Genomic DNA, 12,576 nt, shown 5'->3' with positions numbered 1-12,576 from the left:
AGCTTGTCTCCCCAATACTTCTCCAAATGATCAGTCCATGGGCTGATAAGGCACAAATACAAAGATTTACATGATGGAATGAAGTCATATTACAAAAGTTATATCGCTGGAACTTCCCCCTGTATAAGAATGGAAACAGAACATACCGGTAAACAAAGGAAGCTTAGTTGCACTCACATGAGCACAATCAGGCTCTCCACTTGTACGGCCACATTGCACAATACCCAAAATATTAAAGCGGCAAGAGGGTTTTAACAGCCTAAATATTACATTCACTCAAGGATAAAATATTCAGCCCAGTTGAATGCTACTCCTGTTTTATAGATAAATATCCCCTAAACATGTACAAAATCCTAATACATTTAAATTAGGACAGGACTTTTTTTTTTTTTTTAGAGCTTAGAAGTCCTTCATAAATGTATTTCTCTGCAAAATATATAAGTAATAATCTTGATGCATTTCAAATATCAGCTTACAGCGTCATCCCCACTTTGTAAGATATTGTAGTCCGTGTTGCATGAATACAGCATATGTCATTCATTTTACTGCAAGTTCTCATGTCCATACATTAAATATTTCATTTCAGTATCTTCTCTGTGGGTTAGAAAACTAAAAGATACTCCTGACTTAGTTCTGTTTATAGCACAATTTATGCGCACATATATTTCCCTACTCAAATATCCTGACTCTGTACTTTTTCTTCTATAGTTAGAAACTTTTAAGACGCAATATCTTCCCAATGGACAGCTATGCACTTTAATAGCTTTAAAGTTGCGTTATTGCCTTCTTGCTGATAACATTCTATATTGACCCTAGGCAAACACTATAAAGGCAGCAGCTTTCTGCTGAAAACAATGGTTTACATATTTAAGCATTGGTTATGTGCAGACTCAGCAATAACTTGAAGGTGTATTCTGTCTGTTCATCACATGCATTTTTTTGTAGGTTGCCACACTGTGTGCACTTTTCTTACCTTTGGGGTTATTTGGATGCAATAGCAGGTGTACAATATGGCAGAGCTGCAAGAGATAGACTAGGAAAAATCATTTTCATCCCTGTGATTTAGGGTGATGCATTATTGAGCCATCGGAAGACCACTGGATAAATGTGAATCCACTAATTGCTGTTATCGACAGCTATACTATACATGTTACTGTGCTAATTAATTATTGCCCTTTTGTCCCAAACAAACAAATAGCAAATGGCGTTACATTTCCTTACCACAATGGCAAAAGCACTTCCTAGGAAATATAGAGCTGTGTTATATAGCCCTGCACCAGTAATGGCCAGTATGGTCTAGACAGGGATCCCTAATGATAACTGAGCCACACTCAATTGTAAAAAGAGCGGGGAGCAACACAAGCATGAAAAATGTTCAGGTGCCAAATAAGGGCTGCGATTGGCTATTTGGTAGCTCCTATGTGGACTGGCAGCCTTTACGAGGCTCTGTTTGGCAGTACAACTGATTTTTGTGCAACCAAAACTTGCTTCTAATCCAGGAATTCAAAAATAAGCACCTGCTTTGAGGCCACTGGGAGCAACATCCAAGGGGTTGGGGAGCAACATGGTGCTCATGAGCCACTGGTAAGGGATTACTGGTCTAGGGTCAAAGAAATCTAAATAAAAAAATTCCTACTGCTGTTTGTGTGATATAAGGAATTCCTTGCACATCAGACTTGTGCTTTTTATATAAGATATAAGGCCATATATTACCCTGCTCTCCATTCATGGGGGCCCTGTAATAAGGGGTTTACTATAGAGTTATGTGATGTAGAACTAAATAAAGAGATTATTGTGTTACTTACAGCAAGAACTATAGAAATACAGCAGCTACCACAGTTATGTATTGACACAAAATGAATTTTCTGGGCATAAAAAAGCCATAAACCTATACCTTAAATGTTGGTTTAAGGAAAAATATTGGAAGATGTCAATTGTCACTATATAAGAGCAACAATCATGCATTTGAGAGACTGTACTCACATTCTCACTCATCTTCAGGTAGAATATTCAGTTCCCTACCTGATATGTAATTAATTACTGAACTACCTGACCAATCAGGGCACTGGAAAATCAGATACTTTTATTTTACACTGACACCTTTGGCAGCTCATTGTCTTAAGACTATAGCTTCCCACTGACAATGCCTTAAGGTGGCTATACACTGGGCAATTCTTCACAGCACACAACTGGATGAATACCATACAAGTGGCTGTACATCAGAGTGGCATCTTTCCATTGTCCTGTCTAACTACTCTGCAGGAAGTGGCTGCAGCTCTGCTTCATTTCCTTAGCAACGGCCCACCACCCAGCCACAGCTGCCCCCCTGCACACCCTTACTCCACTTTGCTCCACTTCTCTACTTACTTCATTGTTAATTAGGCCACACGGCCAGGGGGAAAAAAAATCAGCGATGGCCATGCAATCCACGTTGGAAAGCACTGCCATCTTTAATTTTGTTGCTCGCTGGTGGCTGGCTTGAGGGCAGGTGACAGAGCCCAACAGGGTTGGGGCCCACCAGGATTTTTGCTGATGTCCCGGTGGGCCAGACTGACCCAATGCAGATTCAGATCACGGTCACATCAAGTTGCCTATGAATTGTTATTCTTAAATATTCAGATATTGGAAGTGTATAAAGCATTCCACTGCATCATTAATGTACTGTATATATAAAGCTAATAGCCTAACACAAAGGTTCTAGCCATTTTACTCACTGTATAACATAATAATTACCAGCCATATTCATAATCATCAAGTTTCATTGTGGACACAGCACACTGTTTTACACTAGAAAACACACATCTATCTATCTATCTATCTGTCTATCTATCTATCTATCTATCTATCTATTCATAAGATCATTATTCCTGTTTCATATCACTACACCCATGCAACCCAATACAGCAGCAGTCACAGGAAACTTCTCAGAAGTAAAAGGGAAACTTTTGAAAGAATATACGTAAGTTCTTCTCCAAAAAAAAACTCCCTGTAACCAGGCACGTGCATTGGCTGATTAACTCTGCTTACATCTGCTTTTTCTTTGTAATACAAACATCTATGATTGCCACAAGGGGGAGGGATTTACCTCTATTTAACAGGGAAACATTACATCAATGCAAGTAGAGATGGAGAAATCGTAATGAAAACAGTATTTGCCTTCCTTGTATTAAGTTCCCAGGATCACAGGATTAATATGATCAGCAAAGCTACTTGAATATCTATATCTATCTATATAACAATATTTTTATACCAAATAGGACAATAGGAGACAGTTGAATCGCCACAGGATTCTGGTAAGTGCCTTACTTTAACCCTTTATCTACCAGAAGTAATGGAGCACAAACTGAATGAGCCTGGGTGCTTAGATAACTAAAAAGTGGTAATATTGCCAAGTCTGCTCTCATGCACTCAGTTAGCAGAGTTAGGTTGGTTTTGTAACATATATCTGATTATTGCTATGGTTTTTATATGTTTTACAGATAATCTTGTGGACAGTTTATCATTCACTGTTGCGTGCTTACAGTAATTTTCAGACAGATTGTGTAGATCCTCATTGTAGACAAAGCTATGTCTTTTGGGAAATGACGCACACAGAGCACACAACTAAGTGGAAGTGCCGTTGAATATCTTGTCTGACTTGCTATAAATTCAGACTCCACCTACAGTACATTTGCAGTGTGTTTGTGAAACTCTGCCTGATGACTGATTGTTTAACTCAATGAAAACAAATCATCATAACTGCGAATGGATACAAACATCATCATTTTATTTTCTTGACCAATATCTAAAACCATGGTTATGGTACGGACTTGGATTGAGCCAGTAGTGGCTGGTGCCCAGGTTGCCAGCTCTTTCTATGACACTGGGCTTCTGATGACAGTGAAGAATTACTATAACCAAACCATCAATTCATCTAATATCTCCAGTGATGAAGCACTTCAAAAAGCCATCTCCAACTTCTACATCGTCTACAATTCGATTATGGGGTTGGGACCGTTGCTGTCTGCCTATTTCCTGGCAAAAATTAGTGACAAAATCAACAGGAAGATCACTATCTGTGTCCCATTGACTGGGTACCTAATATCCAGGATGTTTCTCCTTTTTGTGATTCTGTGGGATTGGCCTATAGAAGTGATGTTTGGTTCTGCAGCTTTAAATGGTTTGACTGGCTGGTTTACTGCCTATTGGGCCGGAGTAATGGCTTGGGCATCACTGGCATCTACAGAGAGCAAACGCTCTATAAAACTTATTATCATTGAGCTTGTGTATGGATTGGCTGGTTTTGCTGGAAGTTTGGCATCAGGACATATATTTGTACATATAAACATAAATCACCATCAAGGTGCTATCCTTGCCTCCTGTAGCCTAGGCTGTTATGTCTTTTGTGTCTTGTATAGCACTTTTGTTTTAAAAATACCCAGTCCTGAAACAGGTTGCATAGAAACAAATGAAGGTACCACTATCAACGAGACAAAAAAAGAAGACTCTGAATATACAGAGAGGAGCAGACTGTTGGGTGATAAGTCACTTCAAACTCTTAATCAGCCTCATCAGAGAACTACTAAGTTCATTCTTATAAGTATATTTATAAGTGTAATTTTATATAATATAGCTGCAGGTGGAGCTGAAGATGTGATCAATGTATTTGTACTGAAAAAACCCTTGAGCTGGGGACCAGTTGATGTTGGCTATGGAAATGCCGCAACCTACATAAACTATATCACAAGTTTCCTTGGGGTTTATGTTTTCTCCATGTGTGTTGGTGATCTGGGCTTGATCATTATAGGAATGATCTCATTCAGCTGTGGGATTCTGATCATGGCTTTCGTACAGTGGACATACCTGTATTATGTTGGTAAGTACATCAATAATTGCTAGAATGTTGATATGAAATGCCCTCAGATTTACTCCAATACATGTGAATGAATCTCTTATAGTATGAATGAAGTGGTTCTGACTCCTGGACTGGGTAGGCTGTGATAGCAATAATATTGCTGCTGAACTGTTGTTTTTTCTTTTAAATTGAGAGTTTCTTCACCCTTTTTTTCACCTGCCCCTCATCCACTTTAACCTATGCCAGTCCTGTGCAATACATCGAATTAGAAACTCTACTGTTTAAAGGAGAAATAAATGCTAAAAACAAATATTGCTAGAGTTGCCAGAACTTATATACTGAGCTTAATGCAGCAGCCTAGAGGTTCAGCATCTCTACAGCAGTAATAATGCAGGGCTTTAGTTGTGCACGGGGGGAGTTCAGGAGTTAGAAGTGTCAGTGACACTCACATGCTTACTGTACTGAAAAAAAAAAAAGATTTGATTTATAGTAGGGAAGTATGCAGCATACATCATCTCTGCTTGTTCTTTATTGCCCTTCACAAGTGATGTGGTCATTTACTTAGACCCCAGACAGAAGTTCAAGAGCACTAAGGGGTACAAAGTTCTGTCCAGGCTCTGACTGCATGCTGCATCTTGCGCCGGATAATAAATCCAGTGTGAGGTGCAAAGAGGAGAGTTGGTAGGCGCAAGCCTTTGCCAGGTGGTAAGTACAGGTCCCTCGTGTGGCCTGTGTGTGATGCATTTCTGTAACTTGTACATCTGACTAATGTTCACATTAGGGGATGAGTAGGGGCAGGAGGGGGGCCGTCTATGTGCCTCCAAAAGAAGGAGAATGATTGCTAGCACATAATTTGCCTGCAAATAAGGTTAGTACCACTCTGTGTCCAAAATATGTAAACTCATATACTAAGTCAAGAGCTCTTATTATATGTAAGTCCTACACTGCATATTAGCACATTCTTAGTCTGTAGGGCATTTAAAATCATAAAATCATAAGTGCCCCAACAGTGAGTAGTTAGATCGTGCACTTAACCTTAACTCAGAAGGTCTAGTGAGGAAAGCAAGAAGCTTGCCTTCTCCTTCTCTCACTCATGATTACAACACTGCAGAGGAACGCACCTACAGCAATTCAACTAGAGTAGAAGGCAGGTTGCAAAGTACAAAATGCGTCCATTTTTTGCACTTCCACTTCATAATGACCCCTTCCTATGTATGTGTTTCACATCTAGGAAATGTTAAAGAGATGAAATAGCAAATCTTACATTCTTATTCTAAAAGAGATTAAATTAACTTGTAGTATAATGTAGACATTGATATTCTAAGACAATTTGCAATTTGTTTTTCATTTTTTTAGGTTTTTTAGTTATTATATTTTTTGTTTAGCAGGTCTCCAGTTTGGAATTTTAGCAGCTATCTGGCTGCTAGGGTCTTGTTTACCTTAGCAACCAGGCAGCAGCGCTCGACAAGTTACCAGAGGCGGCAAAAAGATTCTCCTGGTAACTTAAAGAGACAACATTCGGATTTTTAAGGGCTCTGGCACACGGGGAAATTTGTCGCCCGCGACAAAAATCCATGTTCGCGGGTGACTAATCTGCCCAAGTTGTCATGACCCACCATCCCACCGGCGAACATGTAAGTCGCCGGCGGGATGGCACACGCGGCGGCGCGATTTCGGGAAATCGCGCCGCTGCGTGTGCCATCCCGCCGGTGACTTACATGTTCGCCGGTGGGATGGCGGGTCATGGCAACTCGGGGAGATTAGTCGCCCGTGACAAGGGAGATTTGTTGCGGGCGACTAATCTCCCCGTGTGCCAGAGCCCTAAATCGGCTCTTCTAGTGCAGAGAGCACAAAGCCCTCCTTGCCCCTGAGGTACTGTTGGATAGTAATATAAATAGAAGAGGGACTAAAGAAAATGAATAACAAGTAACAACGAAAATAAAATTGTAGCCCCAAAGAGCAATATTTTTTTGGCTGGCAGGGTCAGTGACCCCTATGTGATCACTGGAAAGATGTTGAAAAATTAGGCAAATAAATCGAAAGTTATTCTTATAAATCTTTATAGATGTTATCAGGTAAACCAAAACTATTTCTTTCAGCAGTATATTATTGTTCCCACGGCCCTTCTCCCAAAGTGCATCTGTATAAAGGAAACACCACTCCCCCAGTAGTCACTTTTCAGAAGTTCCTGCTTCTTTGACTGACTAAACCATGGAAATTTCTGTAGCTGTCTGAAACGTAGCACTGTATGCAGCATTCATCTGTTTAGCCTCATATTTAGTCTTATTCAATATTATTCTATTTGTGTGTAGCCCGGGCTGTGATGATGTTCTCCCTCATCCCAACGCCAATTATAAGGTCATTGATTTCCAAACATGTTCAGGAATCCTTATATGGTAAGTGAAATATTTTATGATTAGCTACTAGAGTGCAAATTCTGATTATTCTGTTTGTCTGCAAATAATGTTTCTTTGTATGCTAACTAGCTTATCTATTATCTCCAATTCAGTGTGTCTGTCCAGCATCACTTATCCTACTATGCTCTATAGCCTTAAGGTGGCCACAAACGTGGCGATCTGCAATCTTTTGTGCGACCATCAGTTGCATGAAAGATCGTCAAATCCGCCACTAACCTTCAGGGCTGAAACAGGCAGATAAGGAGGTAGAAACTATAGGATTTCTACCTTCTTCTGCTGATTCAGCACTGAAGGCTGATTTTGGTCAGGCGCCTTCTATGGCGCCCGATCAAAATCTTTTAACTGGGCCGATCGGCGAGTCGACCGATATCAGCAGCTTCCTGCGATATCGGTCAACTCGCAGACTTGCCATACACGCACCGAATATCGTACGAAACGAGGTGGGGGGGGGCGGCAGGCAGGTACCTCTTCTTTTACCTACCTCTACTTCCGGACCCTTTCCCCCCTCTGCAGCGGCAAAGAAGGGCAAAGGAACATGGTACCATTGTGTTTTTATGTAGCACGAAAATGCAGCGCAGTGGCACCCAAAGTGTCCCCATTTACTATGAATTGCTTGCAAACACCTGTGTGTAAATGCTTGTAATGGTTAATAATAGCCTGTAACTATTGTATGATAAGTACTTGCAAAAGCACCTAAAAGCAGTTCACATGCAAGTCAAAGGAGGTGATTTCAAATGGTTTGGAATATTAGTTAAAGGGGACTTGTAACCCAAACCTAAAAATTTGTATAATAAAAATGGTTTGCAAATTAAACATGAAAACCTAATGCTTTTTTTTTATTTTAATTAAAAGGCCGCAGCAGGGGCCATTGGGGGGTGCAGGGGCCCCTGAGATAGAAGCCCCAGTGGGCCCTGCACCCCCCAGTCCGACCCTGGCAGTAAAGTATTGCCAGGTGGGACAAGACAATCAGGACTAGGGATAGGAAGGAGAGGTACCTATCTAGTGACTCCCCACCATTGCCTCTTCTGCCTCCCTCTAGTTTCAGCACTGAGGTGGGGTAAGTTACCGGTTAAGGAGTCCGTGGTGGATTAAAGTTCAAGTTATGCATGGTTGGATACCTGATCAGGGTTGAGTTCCTGACAAATTTTGTTAAATTTGGTGGGGCAGCCTCTGCCCCGGAAAGTCAGTTTGTACATAAGGAGAGTATCATACAGTGTATCAGTTTCTTCCAGTGATAAAAAGGGAGGTTCTTGTAGTTTCCTTGCTTATAAGAAAAACAGGCAGAAAAGTTTATATTTATGTTGACGTAAGATGTGTTCAATGTGCTCTGCTTTTCTTTTTGGAATGCAGAGACCTATGGCACACCCTGGGTAAGGCAGCGGTCAGTTCAAGAGGTGTGGGTGTGGGGAAGCATGTAGGCAGGTAGTAAGGTCAGGAATGTTGCACCACTGTTCTTTACAGTAAGATTTTTAATCTGCACTCTGTGCAGACACCAGCAATTCCAAATAAAAATTAAATTAAATATCAACCCTAAATGCCATAGGGACAACACATCCTATTTCAATCTTGTTTTGATGTCATCGGTGCAACATCTCGGATTACAGCTCTCAAGGTGTAGGACTTAAGATGGTAACCAAAGTAAAAACAGAGAGTTAAGGCTGGGGCTGCCTAAAACAGAAGCTTATGAGTGATGCATAGTCCTGGACCTGAGTCACAGTTATATAGTAACCAACCTATTCTATTATACTGGGAGAACCTGAATATTAGAATGCAAACCAGTTTGTGTTTGTGCACCTATTTCTCAGATCTGACCACACCCAGGGCCAGTGCTCCTTATTTTATACTTTACCCTGGCCCAGTGTGTTTCTTTAAAGTACCCAAATAGGGGTCTTACTGCTGGTGGCTTAAATATAAAAAGACACACTTTATTGTATAAAAAAGGATAAAAGATAACAATAGTGGCCATGTCCCATCTGCCGTATGTTCTATTTATGTACTTGACCCTAGCCAGGTACTGTCAGCGGGGAGTCAAACTGATTCCTCCATGCTTTGTTCAATCCACACATATAATACAATAACAATCCTATAATTATGCAGTAAAATCAATAAACAACTGTCCGTTCCTCCTCAATGTCTGACAATAATTATTTGTATGTGACATACAAAGCTTCAGGCTAGGGATGCACCGAATCCACAAAATTGAATCCGAATCCTAATTTGCAGATGCAAAATAGGACAAGGAAGTGTCAAAGAGTCACATGATTTTAAGGATTCAGCCTAATCCAAATCCTGCTGAAAAAGGCAGAATCCTGGGTCCTCACCTCATCCCGGTCTGTGGTCTCCACTCCAATGGCATTTCCCTATATTGCTTTTTCATAGTGGATAAAATAGGTAGAAGGTCACCAATTTTAGTTAGTAGTGTGCCAGACAAATTGGCATCCACTAGGGTAATTGTGTTGCCTTTAAAGAATGTGTTCTGTATTATTTAGGTCAGTGGTCCCCAACCTTTTTCGCACCAAGGACCGTTTTCAAGTTTTTACAAGAACCGCGAGTGAGGGGGTGGCACAACTAGTGCATAGTATATATTTGAATTATTACATATATAATGTAAATGTAATTATTTAATGTTATATCATGCACTTTATTTTTATTACTACATTATAAAATATAATATAGCTAATCAGAATACAAAATCAGTGGGAGACCTGAGCTTGTTTCCCTGCAACTAAATGCGCCCAGCCCCTTTGCTCTTCTTACTCCTACCTAAGTGGTAACATTCCCTGCCAGTTAGTATGGAGCTTTAAGTACTTTGGTCCTTGTTGCAATCAGTAGAAAGCTTCCTGGGCTTTGCATAGCTGTTGTTATGGCCATGTAACACATCAGAGTTGGTATCACAGGTGAATGGGACCAGAGGCGGCCCGATTCAGCACAGCCCACGGCCCGGCACCTGTCCACGGCCTGGTGGTTGGGGACCCCTGATTTAGGTCATGTATAAAAGTAGAATTAAAATGCACCTCCTAGCACTGCTCCATTGAGGAGACACAAATACACGTTTATAGCACCTGCATAACTCACTTTAAATTTGTTTTACTCAATTACTTTTTAATGAGAGTTCCTTAACTATCATTTTTCTAGGCAAAGTCTTTGCTGTGCTACAGCTGGCTATAGGAGTTGTGTATGTGAGTTCTTCAGCAGGACTGAATAAATTGTACCAGGCCACATTAGATTGGTACAGTGGCTTCTGTTTCCTACTATTTTCCACTTTGGGATTTCTCAGCGCCATTCCTGTGATGTGAGTAGAGTCTGTATCATGTTACATTTTTGGACTGTTGGAAGTTGATAATATATTATGTTCCTTGAACTAAACAAACTCCCCCTTTGATGGGTGTAATATTTAAGTAAATATGGTCCTTATTGTTTTTCTGTTCTTTCTCAGTATTGCAGCCTGCAAGCAACACCAGGAACGTGCCGCCAGCCAATAACAAAAGAAATGAATGAAAAAGCAATCCTGATCATTATTTTATATATCCTCTTTTTCCCTTTCCACTTTAGCGGGGAAGAGTGGTACTGTATATTTATTAAAAGGCAAATTTATTGATAGGAACAAGCACTTTTCCAGATGGATTAGTGTGGAAGGTAAATGTGCATTTGCCTTTTAATATGATCACTAATAAACCAGTTTGGGTTCCCGAGCTTTAAATTTTAGAGAGTGCTATTCTAAGACAGTTTGTAGTTGGTCTTTATTTTTTTATTATTTGTGGCTAGCTATTTAGCTATTTTCAGCAGCTCTCCAGTGTGGAATGGCAGCAGCTATCTGGTTGCTAGGGTCCAATTTAACCGAGCAACCAGGCAGTGGTTTGAAAGAGAGACAGGAAACAGAAAAGAGGAAGGTTTAAATAGAACAGAATAGGTTCTTCAGAACATCATTCTGTGACAGTTGTTCATGCAGTAGAGCAACTTCGCACCAGCACAGGTCAACTCATGACTACTAATAATGCAAAAGTAAGGTTCTAGGGTACTCCTGGAAAAACCCACAGCTCAGAATGTTACAGGTTATACATGGGGAGAATCCATGCATGCAGACCTAGACTGTCTGTGGAATTTGTGGATTCTGGCAAATGCCAAAGGGGCTGCTGTAAAACGCCACTATCTATTGGGCTGGTGGGGGCTGTTTGGGCCAACAAGTACTTGAAATGCCAGGGCCTATTTTAAATCCCAGTCCAGATCTGCATGCATGTAAAGTAGCTAATGAATAAAGGCAGCTTTGCTTTTCAGGAGTTACACAATTTGAAGATCACAATACTCCAGCAGCAGTCGGCATTAGTAACTTGGATTTTCAACCAAACAAAGGACAACTGGAATGCCATTGACTGACCACAGTGACACCTTCTTGATATGCACAGTCCACCTTTACAATAAATGCACTGAAAATGAATAATCAATAACAATCCAATATAATAAGAGGCTGTGCATATCAGAGTTTACATTTTGTGCACTGACTACATGCAGTAGAGCATTTTGGGGGAATGAAAATGCCCTTCCCCTAGGGCAGCAGCTTACCCTTCAGCAGACTCTAGCCATTAGGCTTGTGTAGCTCTAGAATGTTGTCAAGAGAAAGTCAGCACATGGAAATATGATCAAGACACATCTATGGTATCAAGTACAAAATACAACCTTAGTATTGCAGAAAATAAGGAATTAGTAAAAGAAAGACTATGCTCTTTTAAATTGGACTTGAAAGTGTTACTGTTGTATTTTATAAATCAGCAACAAATTTGACGCTGGAGAACCAAATCAATCACCCAGTCATCTGTTTATTGTGTAACACACAATGTTTTGGGATCCAATGATCCATCATCAGATCCTTAGTGTTTTGAAGGATTATTGGATCACAAACATATTGTGCATTACCAAATACACAGATAACTGGATGACTGACTTCCCCAGAGTGAATTTTATTGCCGATTTATGAAGCCTGAAGGGTTTGACAGTGCTTCTACTCTGTTTAAAGAACCCTAACACAGTGCAGATAAAACCCTAACACAGTGCAACCCAAACAAAATGCACACATTATTGGACTTGTTTATAAAGCTGGGGGAAGGGTGAAAAATGCAAATTGGGAAAAAAAACTCACAAAATACATACTGCAAAGAAAGGGACATTTTTAGCCCTGAGTTCTAAAATACTGTTTTCATAGAGGGCAAGTGGTAGGCCGCATGCAGAACGCTCCCTAACTTGTGCATCATTTAGGCAAGCACCCCAGAGAGAGCCAGAGGGCACACAGCACTGGGGAGGATTGTATTTAATATCTCCCTATGGCAGCCA

The 12,576-nt window shown here is 40.5% G+C and overlaps 1 protein-coding gene across 1 annotated transcript; it reads left to right on the top strand.

Annotated features, from left to right (window-relative positions):
* The first annotated feature begins 1,538 nt into the window (after nucleotides 1-1,538).
* Nucleotides 1,539-10,972, top strand: LOC100487203 (thymic stromal cotransporter homolog). Its single transcript, XM_002936694.4, has 5 exons — nucleotides 1,539-3,293; nucleotides 3,480-4,855; nucleotides 7,147-7,230; nucleotides 10,387-10,543; nucleotides 10,688-10,972. The coding sequence occupies exons 2-5, from the start codon at nucleotides 3,793-3,795 to the stop codon at nucleotides 10,731-10,733; spliced, it is 1,350 nt and encodes a 449-aa protein (XP_002936740.3). The 5' UTR covers nucleotides 1,539-3,293; nucleotides 3,480-3,792; the 3' UTR covers nucleotides 10,734-10,972.
* Nucleotides 10,973-12,576: the final 1,604 nt, after the last annotated feature.

Source organism: Xenopus tropicalis, chromosome 1 (genome assembly GCF_000004195.4).
Source record: "Xenopus tropicalis strain Nigerian chromosome 1, UCB_Xtro_10.0, whole genome shotgun sequence".
Taxonomy (NCBI): Eukaryota; Metazoa; Chordata; class Amphibia; order Anura; family Pipidae; genus Xenopus; species Xenopus tropicalis.
Note: the sequence above shows the minus strand (reverse complement) of the source record. Positions and strands in the feature narration are given on the sequence as shown.

What these genes read in the sequence shown, in the direction of transcription:
- LOC100487203 (XM_002936694.4), top strand. Translation starts at nt 3,793, where the DNA reads ATGGTTATGGTACGGACTTGGATTGAGCCAGTAGTGGCTGGTGCCCAG. An exon ending in GACATACCTGTATTATGTTG is followed by an intron (nt 4,856 to 7,146) that starts GTAAGTACATCA and finishes ATTTGTGTGTAG; the next exon opens with CCCGGGCTGTGATGATGTTC. An exon ending in CTCAGCGCCATTCCTGTGAT is followed by an intron (nt 10,544 to 10,687) that starts GTGAGTAGAGTC and finishes GTTCTTTCTCAG; the next exon opens with TATTGCAGCCTGCAAGCAAC.